General features: G+C 35.9%; 1 protein-coding gene across 3 annotated transcripts in view; it reads right to left on the reverse strand.

The window, feature by feature from the left end:
- Positions 1-786: 786 nt before the first annotated feature.
- NAA16 (N-alpha-acetyltransferase 16, NatA auxiliary subunit) overlaps positions 787-24,459 on the reverse strand; it is a 65,068-nt gene continuing 41,395 nt past the window's right edge. For all 3 annotated transcript variants that reach the window (XM_033104776.1, XM_033104775.1, XM_033104777.1), the window contains 11 exons: positions 21,627-21,699; positions 19,350-19,519; positions 18,855-19,007; positions 14,315-14,443; positions 8,546-8,759; positions 7,228-7,421; positions 5,450-5,558; positions 4,676-4,774; positions 4,202-4,345; positions 1,766-1,863; positions 787-1,202 (listed from right to left, as the gene is read on the reverse strand). In XM_033104776.1, the coding sequence (XP_032960667.1) occupies positions 1,005-1,202; positions 1,766-1,863; positions 4,202-4,345; positions 4,676-4,774; positions 5,450-5,558; positions 7,228-7,421; positions 8,546-8,759; positions 14,315-14,443; positions 18,855-19,007; positions 19,350-19,519; positions 21,627-21,699 (1,581 nt within the window). In that variant the 3' untranslated portion in view covers positions 787-1,004. The remainder of the gene's footprint in view (positions 1,203-1,765; positions 1,864-4,201; positions 4,346-4,675; positions 4,775-5,449; positions 5,559-7,227; positions 7,422-8,545; positions 8,760-14,314; positions 14,444-18,854; positions 19,008-19,349; positions 19,520-21,626; positions 21,700-24,459) is intronic.

Genomic DNA, 24,459 nt, shown 5'->3' on the forward strand with positions numbered 1-24,459 from the left:
CCTTGAAGCTCATTCCACTCAAACTAGTATGTGTTTCCCCGAAAATAAGACCTAGCCCGACAATCAGCTCTAATGCCTTTAGGAGGAAAAATTAATATTAAGACCCGGTCTTATTTTACTATAACATATAGTAAAATACTATAATATATAGTAAAATAAGACAAGACCGGGTCTTACATTACCGTAAAATAAGACGGGGTCTTATATTAATTTTTGCTCCAAAAGATGCATTACTGCTGATTGTCCGGCTACGTCTTATTTTCGGGGAAACACAGTAGTTAATATGCAAAGCAATTTAGTCAAGAAAGCATAATTCTTGCCTCTGGGTCTTTAAGACTGAGCTAGAGGAATGCAACAAATTTACCAGTGAATTTCAGTGCTGGTGAGGCAAACCCACCCCCACATTCTGAATCGTCTACATAAAACTGGAGTACCCGCATTCAACAGAAATGATCATTTTCATGGAATCAAAAAGGAAATGATAAATCAGGAAAAAATGAAGGTAGAAGGGCAAACTGAAGTAAATTTTAAAATAAACCTCAATACCTGCCTAAAGGAGTTCTATATTGTTCTTAAAATACATCCAGTTAACACTTTAAAACTGATGTGCTTTCATTAAAAAGCAAGCAAATAAACAATAATAAATCAATACGGGATCAAAACACAGATTCTAAAACCAGGATAAAAAATAATAATACAGTGGGGCTGTATACAACTTAGCTTAGTAAGAAGTTATCATATTTATGATACAGAAGTACAGCACCCATCACAATGCTGATAATTCGGAAGTTTAAGAAAACTGTACAAGTATAAACAGATTATTTTAACAGATGTTTATGTCTCTTGGCAGAGTCAGATCAAGAACAAAATAAGCTCACAGAATATTCCATTCAAAATTTCTATCCAATTATTTCATTTCATACCTACATTTAAATACACCCTGGGAAAGAAACCCTGAGCTGAAGTCAGCTGTGGGTGTCCAGGAGTCGGTTTTCTAGGGGATTTCAGATTTCATTTGCCAAGACGTCATAGTTAGCGGTGTGGTTTAGGGTGGCAGTATGGCTGCCGACTTCATTCACAGCAGGCAGGAACACAGCCGTGAAAGGAAGCAGGTTGTGACAAGCCATCCTGTATTCTTCATACTGGGAATTACAGCTCCCAAAGCTGCCATCAAGCAGCGCCTCAGAAACCTTTATTAAAGTCTGTTGAAATAAAGAAAAAGAAAATACTTTTTAAAAAGTTTGGTTAATAATTAGTCAAAGATACAATTTATTAGTCAATTTATTAGTCAAAGATACAAGGGGAAGCCAATAAAGCCTTAGTCTAAAATAACTTCCTGCTAGTAAGTAATCACCTCAAAAAAGGAACATTTTAAAAATCAATTCTGCAAAGCTTTAAAAAGGCAGTAAAATCTAACACTTGAGAAAGTGAACCCCTGAAAGTGTGATCACTAAAGGAAAAGTGTTGTTCAAAACCACAGTCCCCACATACTGAGGTTACTATGTGCCAGGCAGGTACTAAGCACTTCCTTTTATTAACCCTTACACCACCTGTCTGACAGTATTTTCATCCTCACCTTATAAATGAAGAAAAGGAAGCTAAGAAAGGTAACTTTCATAATGTGACAACTCATAACTGTTGGAGCTACAATGCAAATCCTGGCATAACATGGAAGGCCCACGCAACAACTATGCTGTCAGGACACGTTTTGTTAGATCACTCAGTATCCATGAATTTGCAGCAATCAGTCTGTGAAAAATTTTACCTTTACATTTTTATCTTTTATAGTTTCATCCAGTCTAGTAGCAATGGCGATTGCTTTCTCTTGCCTTGACTTGTCCAGAAAATACATCATTTTAGCACCTGAAATACCAAGACATGTCAAAATGAGTGAATTCCTATGTCTAACATTTGATTGGATTTACACTGACCAGTGACTTAAAATATGTTTCCAAGTATTTAATCAGAGATAGGCTGGAGCTGGCTCCCCCCAGCATGTGGGAGGCAACTGTGACATCTCTTCTCAACTCCCCATTCACTGATAGCTTGGGGCCACAAGGGGAGTATTTATACCATGTCAAAACACTACAAGCAACAATAAAGTTTGATTTTTACTTTTCTTTCTAAAAAAAAACAAAAACACTACAAATCAGGGCTTTTTCTATTACCAAGAGGAACTTTTTAAACACTTACTAGGAGAACAGATTTAATACCCCCCACCCAGAAATGATATAACTCAAAATGTAAATACAGGCTACCACTGGCATCCAATCATTTCAAATAGACGATATCCTAAAATAAAACATCTAAGGGACAATTAGCAGAAGGACAACAGGAAAATACTTACATGTTCACAAAGGAATTAATTTAAAAATAAAACCCAGTTTATCTTTCACCAATAAACTACACTATCCATAGTCTATGCTCATTTCTCTACTGGACTTTTTATTAATTTATATTAATTTATAAATGCTCTATTATTTGCTTTCTATAAGTTACATTATCTGTGAATATTTTTTCCCAATTGATCTATTGACTTTGGTCTTTTTTAATTTTCTTTTTAATCATTCAGCAGATATTTCCTTTTTTAAAGCTTTATTTTTAGCTTTACTTTTAATCACAAAACTTGCACATATCAGGTGTAGAAAATCGAAAGAGCACAAATAAAATCAAAATCTCTCACAATCACATTAAACGGAACCATCTACTAAAATGTTACACCATTTTAGTCATTCTGACTACATAGTAATTCTTAAACTCTGGTAGTAGAGTGAGAACTCCCCTCCCACACTTTTTCTTTTTTCCACACTCTATTGCTTACCCCCAAGATTTTCTTAGTTGTTCTTGACCATTTGCTCTTTTTTTAAAAAAATTTTTTTTCAGCTCCAGTTGACTGGTGTTTTATTTTTATGTAGAAAAAATCATCTTTTCTTTAGAATTTCCTATAATGCTTCATATAAAGCATTTCCCATAATTATAATAAAGAAATGCTTTCTTCCATTATCTTATGTTCTTGAAGAAAAATTCTTATCTGCCCTTACTACCAAGAAGTGTTGTAATTTCTCATAGGAATTAACTTTTTTCCATAGATATCAAAACCAAGAAGTTTCCCTTTACAATAAAAAAAGCTTAGGTTAAAGTATTTAAATACAGCATACAGCTTAAAATAGGAGCATAGCTAATGATACACTTTATTTTGTCCCTAATTCCCTTTCCACAATCTTTTGTCCAGTTTGCATTTATATCATCTTGTCATTCTATGAATTTGTATCAACTGTCTAAATTCCCTCCTGTAACAAGGCAGGATATAAATAAATTCTCAAAATACAAAATGTAATAAAAATATTAAAAAAATAAAAATCACTCGTAACCGCAACACTCAACGGCAACCATTAAAAGCTATGTATACACTTTTCAGCCTTTATCCCATGTGTATTTTTACATAGTTGAGATTATATTTTATGTTAACTCTGCACATATATTAGAAAGTATTTACCCCTGGGTAGTCTGGAGTCAAGACGGCAAAGCAGGTAAACGCTGTGCCTGCCGCCTCCCATGTCCACATTAAAATTACAACTAAATTAGAGAACAATCAACCGCGAGAATCATCTGAAGACTAGCTGAACAGAACTCCTATAACTAAGGATATAAAGAAGAGGCCACGTCCAAACTGGTATGCTAATGAAGAATATCAAGTACTCGCTAACCCTGGCGCCAATCACTTTATAAGATTACCTGATATCCCATCTACAAACCTACTACTTTTCCCTATTATTGGGAAAATTTGCTTCCATTCTTTTCCCCGTACTTACACGCAAGCATTTCAGTTAGTATCTTTGCACTTAAATTTCAAGCTCTTTCTTTGCTTTAGATTCATTCTTTAAAATCATTCACAACAGTTTCACTACAGCAAAAGACACAGGTAACGTGAAGCTCTTGGTAGCAATGACAAACTGCTTTCCTAAATGGCCGAGCCCATTTACACTGTAGCACCAAAATATAAGACTGCTCACTCATCACTTTTAACATATTTTCTCTTTTTCCAAACAAACATAAACTTTCCTAATTTGAAAGATCAAAAATGGTATTCATTTCTTTTTCTCTGATAATTAGTGAGGTTGAACATCTTGCCAAACTTTTTTCTTCATCACATCCTCACTTTTTCCCATAAACATTTTAACCCTAGTAGCTAAACACCAACCTGAAAGTAGATGCTGAAGAGAGGAAGCATTATGTTTGAGAAAATCCTCATTAAAACTTTCCAAATCCTTGTTGAAAAATATTTTCTGCATTTCTTGAGAGAGAACTTTGCTCACAATGTCTGGAAGATTACTATGATTGGACACTATAAAAACAAAATATTTGGCATTTTTAAAAATTTAGGTTTGTCCTTTGAAACAAAATCAATTGAAATACACATTAAACTCAATATATTTTACATAGTAAAAAATATCGTTGCTCCTTTGGAATATATACATTCTAGCTTTAAAATGTACTAGTTTCTAGCCTATCTTTGCTAGCATGTTTAATTTATAAACACATCTTCATTTAAATATATGTAAACATTATCTTTTTTTGCTTTACATTGTTGTAAATCTCTTAATGTGAAGCTTAGTGGAAAACAGCTAAATTGTCACATTTGCTTTTACATAAGTATTTCCTTGTTTATACTTACCAGATTTAGAAAATTTAATTAAACATTCATGTAACCATGGGTTATTACTATTGATGGCAAAAGCTCGTTTGACAGATTGCAGCATTAACAGAAACTTGCCTGTGTCAGAAAAAAATAATAACAACATAATTCAATATTTATGTATGATATTTTCTTCACTTTATTTTAGCCTCACTTAAAATCCAGTAACAAAATGTTACCTTTCCTATAATATTCCTAAGCAAAATTCAAAGATGACTTTGATTATCAAAGACAACTTTTGACACATCATGAAGAATTGCTTCAGGTAAATAATTTATATAATTGTTCAAACTATGCTTAAAATGGATTTGATCATAATATTCTAACTTATTACCCAGTAAAGTTTTGAGTAGCAACAACAACAACAAAAAGTGATTAAGAGCCTTTGTAGAAGGTTGAAAACTCTAAAAAACAAAAATGGAGCTCAATGACAAGACTGACCGACTATGGTCAGCAAGATAATTAAGGATTGAAAACTCAATTCAGGGAGACCGGATGGCTCAGCTGATTAGAGCTTGAGCTCTCAACAACAAGGTTGCCGGTTCAATTCCCGCATGGGATGGTGGGCTGCGCCCCCCTCCACCCCCCGCAACTAAAGATTGAAAACAGCAACTGGACTTGGAGCTGAGCTGCGCCCTCCACAACTAGACTGAAGAACAATGAGTTGGAGCTGATGGGCCCTGGAGAAACACACTGTTCCCCAATATTCCCTAATAAAAAAATTTAAAAAAAAAATTGAATTCAAACCATTACCTTTTCTAAAATATATTTCAAACGCTAATAGATGAGTATCAATGTTATCCGCAACAAGGTTCTTCAGAGGTATAAGGAACTTGATAGCTTCTTCCAATGGATTTTCTATCTATTTTGAAAGAGAAAGAAAAATTTTATTTAAAAAACAGCTACACAAGTCGAATTTCTCTCCCAAATTTTATATTAACACATATCTGAAGTAATTTAGATAAGTGTGGGGGAGGAAGAAACTTTTCTCTACCCTCAAGGTTCTTTCAGCTGATCTAATAATCAAACAAATATGAGACAGATTCACAAGAGAAATGACCAAATTTAATTACATACATACATATGGGAACCCTGCATACATGAGAGGTTCAAAGACAGAAAGGGAAAATGAGGTAGACGTGACATTCTGAGCTAAGGATCACCTTGGGGCTTCAGAGGAAAGGAAGGTTCACTGCATGATGACATGAAGAGCAGATGTTCACTAATTAGTAGTTTGCCCTGTCATACAGGTAGGTTAAAAAAGGTCATCTCTGATAATCTCTTATTATGGCAAGGCCCCTAATTCAAATTCTTCTAGGTAGCAAAGGGTGTTGGCGTGGGGGCGCAGCAGGGAGCAGAAGTTTATATTACACCCACAGGGTCTTGGTTGCCTTTAGGTACATCTTGGGGTGATTTGTTCTGAAGCCCTACAACAGTTCTTTTTATATAACCAAATTAACAAGAAAACATTTTAAAATTATAAACAAATTCAAAGTAAATAGTCAATAATTTCTAAAATGGAAATAGTTCTATTTTTTTATGATTATAAAATCAATATAATTTTATAACAATACAAAAAATTACTCCATAGGCTGAAGGAGATGGTACATCAAGTACTGACAGCCCTCCACAAACATCTAAAGTAAGGAGACAAACATAACTTTATCAAGCAATTGAAAAAAAGTAATGACAAATTTAAAATACTTATACTAGATTCACAGTGAATAAACCAGAAAGCTAAACACTTCCCTAAATAAATTCAAGAGATGAGGTGCTAATTCTTTGTAGCTACAACATACCTAGCAAGATATATACAATGCTTCCACATTTAACAATTATACTGCTGCTATATAACAAATTACCAAAATTTAATGTCTTAAAACACAAATGTGTTACCTCGCAGTTCTGTACGTTAGAAGTCCGACATGGGTCTCGCTGGGCTAAAAATCAAGGTGTCAGCCACGTGGCATTTCCTTTTGGAGGCTCTAAGGAAGACTATGTTCCAATGTCTTTTTCAGCTTCTCAAGGTTGCCTCCATTCTTTGGCCCATAGCTGCCTCCTTTCCTCTCCTCCCTCCATCTTTAAGACCAGCAATGGGACTGGGGGGAGAGTCCTTCTCACACCACTCCTACCTTCTTTCCTTGTCCACTTTTAAGTCCCCCCTTGTAGTTATATTAGGGCCACCTGGATAACCCAGGCTCACCTCCCTATTTTAAGGCCAGCTAATGACAACCTTCAATTCCATATGCCACCTTCATTCTCCTTCGCCATGTAAGGTCACACAGTCCCACGTTCCAGGGCTTAGAATGCAGACCCTTTGGAGGGCCATGAGTCTACCTACCGCAACTACAAGTCTGCACCATATGCATTAGCCAAATTTGCATATTATCATTCAAAAATTGATGTCCTTCATAATGACCATGAAATATTACACATGGTTTATGATTTATAGATTTAAATAAACCATGCTGATGGCCAGAACAGAACTAAATAACAAATTTTACCAAATGAAGATAGTAAATTCATCTCACCTTTTCTAATTTTTCAGGTATAAGTTCTTCTTTGAGACCACTGGTTTCTTCTTCTTCTTCATCTCTTTTTTTCTTTTGATTTTTTTGTTGACGTTCCCTTTCTGCATGCTTCCTCTCTTCTTCTAATTTAGCCTTTTTCTGAGCTCTTCTCTGCTTGCTAAGGATTTTCTTCAATTCTTTGGCTGACAGGTTTTCTATGAATATCCAAACACACACAAATTCTGAGTAAATTTTCCATTTTATCTCATATTCTTCTGCAATACATATTAATAGTATAGCTTTTTGGGGGGAAGGGGAAAAGACAACTAATAAAAATTTTTAGAAAGTGTATTCCTAATGACCAGCACAAAACTTAGCACACAAAAGGCAACGAGCAAATGCTGCATCAACTAAAATTAACCAATTCTAACCCAGCTCTGCCTCCTACACAATTCACGACTTCAGGCAAATCATCTCTCTCAGTGTCAAATTTCAAACTGTGTAAAGTGAGGCTGATAACACCAAATATGCTCTTGGAGTATTTCAAGGATAAGTAAGACAATGCATATAAACACACTTATGACCTCTTCTTACTATAATACATAAATATTAGGAATGAAAAATCAGCAACTTGCCTCCAAGCTATTTCTCAAATATTCCTAGATATTTACATTTTAGTGAATAAAAACTGTATAAACAGTCTCATTAGCATTATTGTTATTTTCAATAAAGGTACTAGAAGTTATAAGAATAAACATTTTTCCCTAAGGGGCTCAAAGCTACTTTCAGTTACAATTAGGAAAAAAAAACTTAGCCCATAGACATTTCTATTTTTCCTGAATTGGCCTTATTGAAGACAAAAAAGAAAAAAGACGGCAAGTGATTCCATTAGGGTCATTTAAAAGTATCGGCCATTGGGCGACCGGATGGCTCAGTTGCTTAGAGCGCAAGCGCTCAACAGCAAGGTTGTTGGTTCAATTCCCCCATAGAATGGTGGGCTGCGCCCCCTGCAAATGAAGCTTGAAAATGGAAACTGGACTTGGAGCTGAGCCATGCCCCCCACAACTAGATTGAAGGACAACTTGGAGCCAATGGGCTTTGGAGAAACACACTGTCCCTCAATATTCCCCAATAAAATTTATTTTTTTTAAAAAAGTATCAGCTATAGAACATCATCCTACCATGTTTTCCCGTGTCTTCCCCCACTTTTTGGCATATCAGTTATCTAATGTCTTCACCTTCATTTGACAATACACTTTTCTATGTATTGTTTATGATAACGACATTCTACAATTTAGTTTTCTTTTCAAATCTTTTAAAATAGTTCCTTGGCAGTTACCTGAATTTATTTCTTGTTGTTTGCTTTCATTGGTTAAGGGATTATCATACAGTTTCAAGTATATTTCAATTGCTGATCTAGCAGCCTTGAAATAGAAGGCATGTCTTCGAAGTACATCTTCTAATCTCAGAAGGTCAACATAGGCACGAAGGGTCATCTTTCTCATGCAGTATGTATGGAAGTCAAATTGATCATCGGTTATCTCAAAAAAATGCTTGAAAACAAAACCACAAAATTATCTCTTACATTTTGTCAATAATGTCTACCTTTGAAAAGAAATCATAAAAAGTCCAAAAAAAAACATTTTTAACAGTCGCAATTTCACTTAGTTGCCCTCTCTGGTGTTCAACACTATGAAAGACATCAAGTTCTTCTTTGTATATAAGTTAAGTTTCTCTTCCTACAATCCATGCTCCTTCCCTAGAAATCATGTTTTTTGACACTCAATTTCTACGTATTAAGTAAGTCAAATGATCAGATTATCTTTAAGCCTGGGAATTAGTACATATTGATATTTTAGTTTTAATGAAATATTTCTCCTCAGTAGACCCCAAAATCAGCATGGCAGAGTTAAACAGAACTCTGCCTGAAGACTAAATATATATTATGGGTTCACACAAAACGTTTACAAATCAGACTTCTCTAGTCAACTATGAGCTGTACAAGGACAAGCCTTGTCATGTCTGTCCCCACTGCCTGGTACAGGGCCTATCTAACAGCAGACATTCAATAAGCACAGAATCCACCAACTCAAGAGATCAGAAACTTATCACGCACGTCACACCTCTTAATTACCTAGAGCCTCGATTATTTAAGTTAGGAATAAAGACATCTATACAGCCAATTTCATTAAGGTTGTTAAATGATCAAAGAACATATTGTAAAGTTCATTTTCAACTATAAACTTCTATACCCATGCACAGCATTACGGTTTTCTCTCACTCAATAAGCGACCATTAAATCTACCTACAATTCATTTTAGCAAAAGCTCTTAGTCTAGAGTCGATGTATAAACAAGCATAACATTTTCCCAAGGGAAGAGCTCAAGGCTTTCATCCCGATTCTCAAAGGGTCCATGACTCCCAAGAAGTTTAAGAACTAATCCCTTACTTACATAGAAAAATTAACACCCTACAAAACAATTTCTATTTTTGTTTTCTTCTCTACACATATCTCTACCTGTTCTTTATTTTCTCCAACTTTAGTTTCTCCAAAAACATATAGAAAAATGAATTCTCCAATACACCAATACAGACCAAGGTTTTCTACCTCTCCATCTTCCCTCTGTCCTGGGGCCTAGTAAATCACTATGCAGAGGACACATTAGTAAGTATCCGTATCACTTGTTAATTGCAGTTGTCTTGGTAATTAGAAACACACTATATACACAGAATTACATTAAGTACCTGAGACTTTAAGGGAAGAATTCTAATATAAGAAGAATAAAAGTACACCGTGTGGAGGGAAAGAAATGGGGGGGGAAGAACACATTAACTTATATTTAGTACTTCAAGAATCATGCTTTAATGATGTATCTAAAATTGCACTCCTCCCATCAGTAAGACAAGTCAATTCATAAATAACAAGCGTGTGTTTTTTTTAAATCACGGATTACATATTTCATACACTTGTTCTTAGTCTTCCTTAATCTCAAGTTATATCTAGCACCATAAGATTATCTTAAAATTCAATACAACTGACTAAGGAAAATGGCAGTGCCAAAATCATGGAGATAAAACATACAAGAGATTACAGGACCTTTTTTTGGCTGAGAAATATTTATATGTAAAAAGGCAGACACATTTTCAAGAGATATTCCTAGCAGCATCTGTAAACAGATTTTAAGTCAAATCCCTGAGGGAGCCTTATGGAACCACAAACATCGAAGCCGCCTCTTTATCAGTAACAGCCCACAGGCTGCCTCTCTCCAGTTAATGTCTTCCATAAATAGGGTGACCAGCTTATCCACTTTGCCTGAGGCTTCCACAATTTTTCCACTGAAAGTTCTGAGTTTCAGGAACTTGCTGCGCCCCACAAACCTGGATGTTGATCATTCTACAATAAGCTAATGGCGGTGGACCAGATATGGCTAGATTAAATCAGAAAACATAGGGTACTACAAAATAATTTTGCTTTTGGAAGAAACGACGTATTATAGAATCCTACTTAAAAACAACTAAATAATCTTAGGTTGATTTCCTATTTTTTAACTTTTTACTTTGGGATAATTATAGATACAAAAAAGTTGCAAAGGCAGTATAAAGCTGTTCTGTATACGCTTCCCTCAGTTTGCCCCCAAGCCTACATCCTACATAATAGCACAGTATCAAAATCAAAAGACTGACACTGGTACAACCTGTGTGTACAGCTCCATGTGACTTTATCGTGTGTAGATTCCAGTAACCACCCCCACAATCAAGATAGAGAACTGTTCTGTTACCACAAAGATCTCGCTTGTTGTACACCTTGGGGTGATTTTTAAGTCTCCAAATTTATAAAACATAAAAATATACTAGATAGCACGAACAGGTAAAATTAGTTTCCCTGCACCTGGGCCAGAGGTGAACATGACCAGCTAGCTCTCCACAAAAACTAGGTACTAGATTTTAACATACCGCCCAGGCCCTTAACTCAGTGTTCCCCTCGTCACAAAGACTTAACTAGTTCTCTCCTCTTCTGGGGGGGCAAAAGGGGGTGGCAGTCATGCAGGAATTGCTTAAGGTGTCAAAATTAGGCTTGAATCAAAGACAAGTCAGAAAAGAATTAAGAAATGTTCACAGCTTAAGAGTGAGGTTTTCTTTAGGAATTCCCTATCAGGCCCTCTCTCCTGACCCAGATTCACCCGTCCATTCCTTCTCAGTTACTGGAGCACACTAACACGAGCTCATACACAGAAATAAAATGAAAACTTCTGGACTTAAAAAATCGTAATAACTAGACCTAAGAGGGTAATAAGCCAACTCTATTTCCTTTATAGAGACTCTATCATTACAAAGCATGTCTTAATTTGATAAAAGATTAAGATGAACTAGAAGATAAAGTTATAAACTTCCTATGGTTTTGAGCTATCAGAAACTCTACATCTTATCAAAGTTTTTGAAAAATGTATTGTTGCTCTGTTTCAGATATAAATCAGCACACTAAAATAATGAGAAACCTGAAGGGAGGAGGGAATAAAACTCAGTTCTTGTAAGATAAAGTAGTTTAAACTCTTATTCTGAACATAAATTTATGTCCAGTATTTTAAAGACAGTTGTTTTGAGTAAACATCAAATTCTAAACATACGATTGGGTTGGACTACATAACTTATACATGTAATCCTAAAATCCCATGGAGGTAGGGGGGCGCGGCAAGATAAAGACAGAAAAAGTATTATACCAGGCCATTCCAGAACTTTCCCATTTCAAATCCAATTACTAACAGTTCACAGCAATGTGTCCTAGCTGAAACTGTCTTCGATGAAAGAATTCTGGAAGGCGTTACTTGAAAGCAGAAGCCTTAGCTCTTATTTGAACTTATTTCTCTAATCACTGACCTCCCATTTAGAAGGTAAACTGCAAAGTTGTTTTTCTGAAAGGTGCTTGTTTCTTTACTAAAATATTCAAACTCAGGCACAAAAGTAATTCATGCAGATACCTATCATAATAAATCTTTTAATTCAGTAATTACTCCTAAAACCTTACAATTATATCATTAAGAATTTTCTTAGATTACATTAATTTTATTAGAAACCAATTTTAGAAGCTTTAATCAGTCAGCAAATATTTAATCACCCTACTTGTACTAAGCTCTCACATTTCTACTTATAATCACTAGATGAGTTAAGTTTGATTTACTTTTAGTATGATTTCACTCTAAAAAGACTAACTTAAAAATAACATAACAGGCTCTTTTCTTACTTGTTTCTAGTATTTTCTAATCTTAAGCTCCGACAGCAAGCCCTAAATATAGTGAAGAGTCTACCAATAATTATGTAACAGGACCGGACAGGGACAATTTCTGCCATGTTTTAATTTCTGATAACCAATGATTTCCTGTAATTTTTTTCTTTTAAGAAGTGCTTTCTACAGTCAAATTATATTTCTTGAACTAGAAGTACAGTTGACTCTTGAACATAGGTTTTTATAATTTTTAAAAATCTGCATACAAGCGAACCTGTGTAGTTCAAGCCCGTGTTCTTCAAAGGCCAACTCTACTTTGGATCAGCCATTGGGAATCTGCATATGCAGAGCAGACTGTAGTTATATTGGGATTTTCGACGGCACAGGGGTTGGCACCTGAACCCCTGTGTTGTTCAAGGATCAAATGGAATTTATCTGACATTACAGACTTTTATCTCATGTTAGCCCAAATCACTAAAACTAAAGAGAAGCATAATTTAAATGAAAGTAATGGAATAGCTATTAATCATATTCTAACAATCTTCAAAAAAATATTAAAAAGCATAAAGCAATATAGCTATTCATGTTAGGAGGAACGGGATTTAAGTTGGAGAAGTTCACAATTATAATGATCTGAAGGATGTTCAAATTTCACTGTCACAGAAAATCATAAATTTCTAGATATGGTCTTGCTGGAATTACTGATCCATAAGCACCTAGCAGCGTCTTCATTCAGGAAACAATCTGTGGCTCACTAAGAATGTCCTGGCTAATAAAAATGCATCTTTTTCCTAGTAGCAAACAGAATGTTTTTAAAGTGATGGTCATCTAGGAGCTATTGATAAGAGCCTGCTTTACACTGCAAAGCTTGGGTATTGCCTGAGTAGTTCACTTATCATCCAAGGGCTTTATACTTTACAAGGAGAAGATGACAAGGATTTTCCCCAGAGATATAGCCATCAAGCCCAGGTTTAAAAAAGAAAAAGAACAACCATAAAACAAAGCAAAAACTAGGTTATTGGTAAAAGGGCTCAGGTATAACGCTAGTTCCAGTTCCCATCAAAAGCCACCCCCTAAGATTTCGTCTTTCTCCTGGGCAACCTCAGAAGTTTCACATGGGAAAAAGGCCAAAGTGACTGCTGGAGTGCAGACATCAGGCTCACCTGACTACGACGCCTGCGGTTTTATACTGCGTCAGCATGGGAACAGTGGTGCCGAGGGCCCCAACTGAGGGCTGCTGAGGACTGCCTCAGGGGTGCATTTGTGGCTCTTTTCCTCCTGTTGTCCATTTGGAAGGAGAGTGCTTCAGAGATGACAAAGAACAGGAAAACAAAAATTCACACAAAGGAAAAGAAAAGGCCCCTCACTAAGGCACATCACACACATAATCCTAAAAGCAAGTGATAAAATAAGCCTGCAAACCAGTCATAGACTGCTGTACAAAGCACTGAAGGTGAGAACAAATATCCTGGGAAGACAAACTGGAGAGAGGCTGACTACTGAGCAGATCCTGACATAAAGGGGAAAGAGGTGGCCATCAGCTTGTGTATCCTTCCAGGCTGGTGATGAAAATCAAATAATGGCCCGATTAGGGAACAGAAATTTTGAATATATATTACTAACTGCCATAATGGCTTACTAACTTAATCTTTTCCTTCTTCCTTCAGACAAAAATATGGAGAGAAGTTGCAATAACCATTTGAAGATCAAAAGAAGGTAATCATTTGTTCACAACCTCTGCATGTTTGAAAGGCTAAGCATCAAGAATTTTTTTCACAACGAAGTTTCCAAAGTAGATAAAAGAGGTAGATGATCCCGTGTAGAAATCTACCTGCTTTTTTCATCACCTTACAGGAGAAAAATAAAGTCAAAATTCTATCAACTTACCCTTTCCACTTCATGGCACTTTTTCAGTGCATCCCCGTATCTCCCCAAACGCTGATAAGCTGAAATGCACTCTGTCTGAAACCACATACATTGCATTTCATTTAGATTTTCCATGGCAGATGTTCCTTCCTGAAATGGAATCATTCATAAAAATAAGCAGCAAACAACAAAAGAGATCCTAAAATAATCTCATTTTCTCTGTTACAACTATAACTACAAATATTATGACAATAAACAGCAATTAACAAATATATCGGGCCAGGCCGGTGGCTCAGGTGGTTGGAGCGCCGTGCTCCTAACGCCGAGGTCGCCAGTTCAATTCCCACATGGGCCAGTGAGCTGCGCCCTCTACAGCTAAGATTGTGAACAACAGCTCTCCCTGCAGCTGGGCTGCCATGAGTAGCCAGAGGAAGGATAAGTCGCTGTGTGCTGCCAGGAGCGGCGGGTGGCCAGTGTGACTGGCTGACAGCCAGCGTGAGAGGCCTGCAGCCAACCGGCAACCGACTGCCTGGGGGGGGAGGGGAGGGGAAGGGCAAGGCTCCTAATACCAGCATGGGCCAGGGAGCTGTGTCCTACACAACTAGACTGAGAAACAACGGGCTTGAACCACAGTGGGGGTAGGGGGAGGCAGAAGTGGGGGAAAAACCTCTACACCATGCATCAGTAACTGTGTATAAAAATTCTAAACTGCGAAAAATCTGCAAGAAGGAAATGTGAGCACTTCATTCACTTATTAGCAAGCAGATACAAACTGATTATTCGAGGGTCATTAGCAGTTTTCCTCCCCAGCTCACTGTTTTCCACCTGCCCGGCCAATGAACCAGTGGGGATGCACTGAACACACTCTCGAAACAGCGCGGCACCTTGTCAAGAGTAGATGACTAAGAGCAAGTGTGACCGGCTAGCTGAGCCACAGATGCTGGTGACTATCTCAAACACCCAACCCTTCTTCTTTCCTCCTGTGCCTTTTCAACACACCCCCGTTGTCTGTGGTTTGGTTAGGGGATGGGGTGGGTGTAGGTGTGTATGTTAATCACTGGACTTGTTTAACTTAAGAAGTTTTGTGTACTCATTTTTTTTAAATTTACTGGGGTGACAATGGTTAGCAAAATTACAAGGTGTGATCAAACAATACGGTGAACGTGTAAATAAAAAAAATTTATTACAGTAAAAGACACACTGCCGCCAATCCCTCTCAAAACACCCCCCCACCCCCGCCCCGCTTTGAACACACTTATCCCATCATTCCTGCCACTTTCTGAAGCAGTTCTGGAAGTCCTCTTTCGTGAGGGTCTTTAGTTTGCGCTGTCGTGGCTGCCTCGATGTCCTGAATCATTTTGACTTTGGGGAAGAGCTAGCAGTTGCATGGTGCTAGATGCAGTGAATAAGGTGGATGAGGACACACCATAATGTTTTTGACAGAAAGTGCCATACCAGAAGCGTTGTGTGACATGGAGCCTTTCCGTTGACATCACAAAATACAGTGAATGCTGCTGCCAAGTGCCATCCAACAGAAAGGCAGGGATCTTCAATACGGGAAGCGGGGCGTTGAACCTTGGTCACAGTGTGCGACAAGTTTCGACTTGTTTGGTGCATTCAGTCGGGTGTGAGCTATGGTTGAGAGAAGGTGTGTTTTAAAGTGTGCAGTAAATCATCCTCCATCATGACAACTATCCGTGTCACACATCACTTCTGGTACACGGCAATTTCTGTCAAACAAAAACATGACGGTGTGTCCTCATCCATCTTATTTTCCGGACCTGGAACCATGCAACTTCTGGCTCTTCCCCGAAGTCAACATGACGATGAAAGGTAACATTTTGAATCAATCCAGGACATCCTGGCAGCCATGACAGCATAACTAAAGACACTCACAAAAGACGACTTCCAGAACTGCTTCAGAAAGTGGCGAGAACGATGGGAGAAGTGTGTTCAAAGAAAGGGGGGTATTTTGAGGGGGATTAATATTAACGGCAATGTGTCTTTTACTGTAATAATATTTTTTAAACATTTCACCATTTTTTTTATCATACCTCGTACAGAGGTTTCAAGTGTACATTTCTATAATACACTTTACTTCTAATCTCTACCTTGGCCTTCCGGTAGTACTTTTCTCTACAAACATCACTGCTTTTTTATCTACAGTCACACTTCCTTCTAACCTTCAACATTATGATATAGTGGGAAGGGCATTGAAGAGTTTGAATGCCAGCACTATCTACTCTGTGAAAGACGATTCAGGTAACCTCTCCGGAGCCTCAACCATCTTGCTGTAAAATGTCAGACAAACACATGACAAAATACTACAAAATGCGTAAAGAATGTTACTATTTTCCTAAATTTTTTCTCCTAATATTCATCATTCTTGCTAATACTTTTCCCCAACATTAAGTATGTCTGCCACTTTGCATCTGCTGTTCATCCTACAGCATCTGAGTTTTATAAACACTAGTCATTGTAGTTTCTGCTCCTATGACACAATCCTAACGCCTGGATTTTAAAGTCATAGACACACTAGAATCCTGGCTCCAAATAAATGACTAGCTGGGTGATCTCCAGCTGGCACAGTACTTGACCTTTCTAAACATTTCCTTAACTGTGATATGAGGGTAATGATATCATAGGATTGTTAAGATTAAATGACACCATGTATATAAAGTACTTAGCTCAATGCTTAATAATTGTTAAAACCAGTTTTCTATTTCTTCTTACAAATGGTACACAAATTATTAGCATTACTGTAAATATCAGAAAGTAAAAGGCAGGTTCAGATGAAAAAGTCCTTTTCATGATGGGAAAGAAACAACACATAGTCTATAGGTAGTGGCCCTAATGAAAAATTAAATAAGACACATTTAATTTTCATTAAAAGCCACTACCTACAGACCATTTCTTATTTCTTTCTCATCAGAAAAATATACATGATATTTCATAAATATATGTCTTATATATATGTGCATGTATGTAAGACATACTGTTTGTCAATACCTAGTAATGTCAGACTTAAATTTCTTAAATTTGATGGATACAAAATATCTTATAATTTCCCTAATAACTTATGAAGACGTCTTTTTTCGCCATTCCATTTTCTACTTCAGTGAACTATTCATATCCTTTGCCCATACTTGTCTTGTCTTTTTATTGAGTTGTGTGTGTGTGTGTGTGTGTGTGTGTTTCTATTACATCATTCTTGTGAGTAGTTAAATTTTCATAATAAAAGTTCAAGCTATTCTGTAGTTTTAAATTATAAGGGGTTTCCATTAATAACCACACACAACTAGAATCTAGTTAACATTTAAGGAAGGTGATACACTGGTGCTGTAGTAGCAATAATTAGTATCACAGAGGACAGTGATAATTTGTTTTCATCCTAAATAGCTTACCTGCAAACACCAGCACTAAAGGCTGGTGTTTCTATGTAATGTGCACTTGGAAATATAAATTACTTATTTCAAAGTATCTTAATTAAAACTTGGAAAACACACTTGCAACAATGTTTCCTCATTATGCCTCTATGTCACATTCAATGCGTGTTAAATAACTATCAGTGAATTCTTTGGAGTACATTATAAATTCTTTTTTCATTATATGGGTTGGAAATATCTTCTCCAATTCTATGGTTTATCTTCTGCCTATGCTTATGGTCATTTTTGTTACACATTATCTTTAATTTTAATATAGCCAAGTGTATCAATTTTACTCCTGTACTTTATGGTTCTGGTGTCTTAAGGGATGTTTACTCAAGTCCTAAAGATAAATTTCTATACCTTCTTCTAGAAGTTTGAAAGGTTTGCTTTCCATACTTAGAACTTTACCTGGAATTGATTTGTGTGCAGCAGAAGAAAAGAAAGTTATTTGACTGTCTCAGCAATATTTTTTCATCTCTGACTCTTAAAACACCTCTGGCTATATACCAAGTTTCCAAATATACATGAATCTCTGATCTTTCTATTCTGTTCCATTAGTCTACTTGTATTTTTAACCACAAACATGTATTATTTTTATAATGTGACAAAGTCAATGTAGAAAAGAATATGAAAAGATGGTGAAGGACAGAAAGGAAAGGAACAAACATTTAGCCTAATAATTTCAGAAAATTTAAATTCTCGAATGTCACAGACCAGTAGTCCACGGACATTAGTTCTACACAGAAAAGGTTCTATGAGCAATTCTGAAGTAAAATACTGTAAAAGAAAAATTAAACAGTAGTCACAAATCGCTAGTGAGACAAAAGAAGTGTAAATCGAGTATTACATATATTCATTGAAGTATGGCAGTGCTTATTTCTGTATAAAGCTATTTGACTCCTGCCATTGCTTTTAACCATCCCCCACCAGAAGCACATGCACACACACACTCAACCACAGTAAGAAACCATACTTAGGATGTGAGCTAAAAGGTATTCAAAAATAATAATAAATAATAATAATAATCAAATAATAACAAAAATGAATTCTTAACTTCAGTGGCAAACTTTACAAGTCACCACAGAACTTCAGTTTCATTTTACTAAGTCAGGCAAGTACATGCTATTTCCTACCCTTGTGAACTTGGAGCACATTTCCTCTGCTTCTTTTATCATATTTGCTCGAAGCATATATTTTGCACATTTGGAATTGATGAATCGATCAGCCGTGTCTAAAGACTGTGCTTCATCCATCCACTTTGCAGCTTCTCTAAGATTACCTATATGCTTTAAAAGACGAAAGTATTAAAGAAATTACAGTTTATGTTTAAAAGACTATGGTGCAATATCAATGGTAAAGCTTATAAAGACAAATTAGAAATTTGGTACCATTTCTGTAAAATTTATCTAGAATCTTTAGATAAATTAAAATTTACATTTACTAAGAGCTGAATCAAATGATTAACACTGATTACACAACTATGTAACCTAAAACTCCTTAGGATTATTACAGTATTAGAAATAGATTATCAGGGTGCCATGAAAGTTATTTCTACACAGAAATAACTCTGAGGATTCTTAAGGTGGCCAAATTCTTCAACTACTCAAAAACCATGACTAGAATTTTACCTTGTAAATTTTTGCTTTCATATAGAATAATTCTATTAGAGTTGGGGTACTAGCAATTGCAGCATTAATATAATCCAAAGCCAATGAGTATTGCCCGAGTTTGTCAAAGTGCTGTGCCAGGAAATACTGAACCCAGAGTAGTGTTGTTGGGGGTTCCTTCTCCCCATTCTCTGCAATCAAACAAATATAAAATTATTATAGGGAAGAAAACAAAGTAAAGGATATCACGTATTCTGTCTCCCACAAAGCATAATGAAATAATTATTACAATAATAAACAGTAAAAACCCAGCAAAAATGACCTATGTCAACAGAAAGAGGTATGACTTCATGCCATCAAGTTCAAAAAGTGGCAGCCAAACAGAGAAACAAGATGTTAATTTCATCGGCTTCTACCCCCCACCTCAGGGGAAAGGAGGGAGATCAGTCTATGAATTCTCAGGCTAAGGGCATAAGGCAGCAGGCCCAGCAGGTCAAGGAAAACAGCATGGAGAGAAGACAAGTCTAACCACCACCACAAGATTACCAAAAGGCAAGAGGAACCAGGGCCGAGCACCATCCAACCTCCACACTCAAAAGTTGAAGGGTATGAAGAAGATACATTTCCTGACAGAAGTAATCCTTTGTGACAATGGCAGTCACATACAATCAGCTGAGCTCTAGCCTGTCCCCCACCCTGCATCCTCAAGCTACAGAAGAGTCAATAAAGAAATAACAAGCTCTCCAGATAGATTTCAGAAGACAGGTATAAAATGAGGAAGAAAGAGTGGAAAAAAGAATTTACCCACACTACATCAGATAAAACAGGTCTCGTAGACTAGCTGATCGAATGAAATGCCAACTATGCAAACACACAAATTAGTGTAAATTAAAACACAAATAATACGTAAAGGCAAAGAGCCCAGCATTTACCTTACTCCTCTTATATAACTTTATTTCCGGGAAACCAAATATTCGATGAGAGCAAGTTCTTTCTAAGAATGTTTCTAGCTAATAAATATAGAATAAATGACGATTTGAAGGGACTGGGGCAGTGGCCCTCGTTGTGGCCAAAACCATCGGTGACAGGCCCTGAGGAGCTCTTTCCTGAGCAGGCTGACAACATCTGAACCCCGAGCAACTGTAACCTCACAACGAGACAAACAATGAGAATGTCATCCAGGTCCAGGTGTGAGAAACAGGAAGTACAACGTGTCACCTATGAAGTATTCACATGGAACATGAATCTAATCAAGCCTGTAAATCTACCTGTACGCTGGTAAGAAATATGGATGATAGCAAAAATATGAAATGATACCATGAGAAAGCAAATCAGCCAAGTCCAGAACAGGGGACATTCCACAAGACAAATGACCTTTCAATAAATAGTGTTTTTTTAAAGTGCGGAGGAGACAACCTAGTCAAGATTAAAAGAATATTAAGACATAAAAATCAAGTGTGGACTTCAACTGGATCTGGATTCAAATACATCAATTACACAAAGACACTTTTAAAGATAAGTGGGCAAACATGCATGCAGACTGGGTGTTAGATACTCCAGTATGAGTTAATTTTGTGTGAGATGGCACTGTGGTTACATCTTCGGTTTAAATGTTTTAAACAGTTAGAGATGCATATTAAGGTACTGACAGGTGAAAACAGTACGTCTGCTTTAAAAATACTCCAGAAAAAGTAGACTGAATGTACTTCAAATTAGATTGGCAACACATTGATAACAGAAGCTGGGTGATGGGAACACAAGATTTGTTATTCTATTTATTTCTGTGTTTGTTATTTTACACAGAATTTGTTTCAGAATAACAAAAACAAAAGGGCAACTGACATGTAAAAGACGCATGAAGAAACACAACTGCACAAGCACAACTGAAAGCATTCTAGAATGTTTTCTAAATTAAGTTGCCTTGATATGACCCTATAAACAGAGAAACAAAGAACCAAGTTACACAGGATTTAGGGTGGGAAAAAAAGCAGAAAGAAGTAGGGATTCAATAAATTTCAATATACACTAAGGCATGATCTTTGGCAACACACTCAACCTCTCAAGTCTGTTTCCTCATGTTAATATAGGGTTAACTCCCACCTGACAATATTATGGAAAATTTAAATTAAAATTGAAGTGCTCTTCTCATTTCATTCACTAATCCAAAAACTATTTAGTAAATAGCTATCATGTATCATGTAGCACGTACATAATAAACATAAGGTAGTTTTACCATAAGTGATTAAAAATGGATCAAAATGAGTAATCAAATTCCAATTCAATCTAATTTAAACTTACCATAAGGACTAAAAAAGTCACATGTTTTAAGAGAGGCTTCATAATTAGTAACAAGCTCCTGGATTATGGAAATCTGTTAAAGAAACATATTTTTAAATTTTAAAATACATTTTATTGAAGGTATTTATATTTACTATCGATTAAATTAGATTTGGAAACAATATACAGCTTATTTCAAGACTATACATTAACTAAACTACTAGGGTGTGTGCTTCCCTTGCCGTGGGGGAAGGGGGAGAACACAAAAAATATACGGATCTTTATTAATAATAAAACAGAATCTCACTCATTTCTCATCTCAATAAGTAGTTTCAGGTTTTGAAGAACAAAATTATCACTAGTTACTACAAAAACCTTTTTTGCCAATAAACACATCTGTATATTTTATTATTAACAGTTAATTTATTTGTGAAGTTGTAAGCCATTATGTATTCAGATTTTCTAAAATGTCACTCATTACAAAAGTCACATGAAATGATGCAAATTATACAATGAGCTGAGAGAAGAAGTAAACTCCTAACTAGATGTTTAAACTACCTTTGTTTTTAGTGATCATTTTGATATTGTTTTTAGTGATCATTTTGATAAACAGATTTGAATTTCAATGCTATATTCAGGTCGGACTGAAATATTATAAACTGCACAGTAAATGTTCTATGCCTGAAAGTGCCAAACAAAAAGCAATGTGAATTAGAAGTGGCAGCAGGAAAAAAGCAGTTTATGAATACAGTTGGTATTAAATGCCTGTCGATGTTAACTGTTCAGAATGAGTTGGAAAACATAACCATCTTCTTTGTGAACTTCAAAAAAACAAAGGTCAAAAGTGAAGAAAAGCCATTAAAACTTTTAACATTATCTGACCAACGTGGTACTATTTTAATAATGATAATTTTGAAAGTTTTCTAATTTTATAAAGTGTGATGCTACTAATACCACCAGAGAAAAGGAACAGACCAGACAGCGGAACAATAGTAATAAGCCATTAATTGTCACAAGTGACAGTGTAGGAGGCACAAACTTATCGCTCCCTTGTGTGGCATTAAGCAATCTATTTAAAAATACAAATTTCCAAATTGAGTTCCCAAAGAATCTTAAAGAGCTCTTGAAATTTTAAAGTTTTGTTTGATTTGGGGTGAGGGTGGGGTTTTACAGAAGGACAAACCAGCCAGTCAACCAGCCTCTCATTCGGAAGTCCTACCTATCTATGTCACAGGGCTCTGTATGCCTTATCATCTCTAATACCAAATGCTATACATTACTTATATCATTAAATAAACTGTGATTTCCTTTTTTTCAAGTTTGTAAACATTTATTACAACAATCTAAAACTAAGCAAATATAAAATTAACAAAGGAGACTTATTCTGTTTATCAAACAGTTAGCATGCCTACAAAACAATGAGAAAGTTTTGAAAAGTCTAAGTGAAATTGAAAATGACTCTGATTTGCTTATTATTGTCAGTAGCCCTGGTAAAAAGGCAGAAAGTGAGAATTTGTACTATACAATTATAGATTTTCCTACCCAAATTCACTTATCTACCTACTACTAAAATAAGGTCTGACACACTGATTACTATTTTGTGAAAACTGAAACTTTACACACTTTTATTTTCAGAAAAACCATTATATTTCTTTTCTTTCCTTAGGCCTCTTTACAAACTAACCAAAATCACTATAGTTCCACTACCGCTAAAGAGCAGACCACGTAGCACAAAGTCCTAAACAGATTTTGGTATATGGCTACAAAAGAAACCTCTTCATTCTTTCCATGGAATATAAGGCGGTATGATTTAATTAGCGTAATTTTGAATCCAAATTAGCACCCCACCCCCAAAAAAATCATATGGTATAATGTCCAAGAAGCCACTGATTATCCCACAGACACCAGTCAAAAATGAAACCCAAAAAAAAAAGACCAAACTAAATAAAACACTGCTCAGACCTACATGTCATCTTTCAGATATGATGTTGCATCATATGGCGTAATTCTCTAAGATGGAAATGCAATAGGGAAATAGGTGGGACTACATATTAACAGTGGGGAAAATGTCTAAGTAACACACAAAACAATAGAAAGAATTTATATGATTTCACTAAAACATGTATAGATACATTCTCAACGAAAATATAACCAAATTGATTAGGGTAGTAGAATATGGGTACATTCTTTTGAAACAACAATATTGCTGTTTTAATAAAACTTCTGACACAAAGATTTTTAAAAAATTATTCTTAAAATCTGAATAGACCTATAACTAACAAGGAGATTGAATCAGTAATCAAAAATCTACAAAGAAAAGCCCTAGACCCAATGGCTTCACTGGTGAATTCCATCAAACACTTCTAAACTCATAAGATGAGGCCAGCATTACTCTGACACCAAAGACAGATAAAGACACGACACAAAAACTACTGATGATTCAATATCCCTTATGAACATGGATGCAAAAATCCTCAACAAAATACTAGCAAATCGAATTCAGCAGCACATTAAATGGATTGTACACCATGACCAAGTGGGATTTATTCCTGGAATGCAAGGATGGTTCAACATACAAAAATGGATCAATGTAATATGTCACATCAACAAAAGGGGAAAAAAACCACATGATCATCTCAACTGATGCAGTAGAAGCATGACAAAATTCAACACCATTTCATTATAAAAACACTCAACAAACTAGGAATAGAAGGAAATTACCTCAACATAATGAATGCCATATATGAAAAACCTACAGTGAACAGCACACTGAAAGGTTAAAGACTGAAAGCATTTCCACTAAGACCAAGAACAAGGTGAGGATGCCTGCTTTCATCACTTCTATTCAACACAG

Source organism: Rhinolophus ferrumequinum, chromosome 4, assembly GCF_004115265.2.
Source record: "Rhinolophus ferrumequinum isolate MPI-CBG mRhiFer1 chromosome 4, mRhiFer1_v1.p, whole genome shotgun sequence".
Taxonomy (NCBI): domain Eukaryota; kingdom Metazoa; phylum Chordata; class Mammalia; order Chiroptera; family Rhinolophidae; genus Rhinolophus; species Rhinolophus ferrumequinum.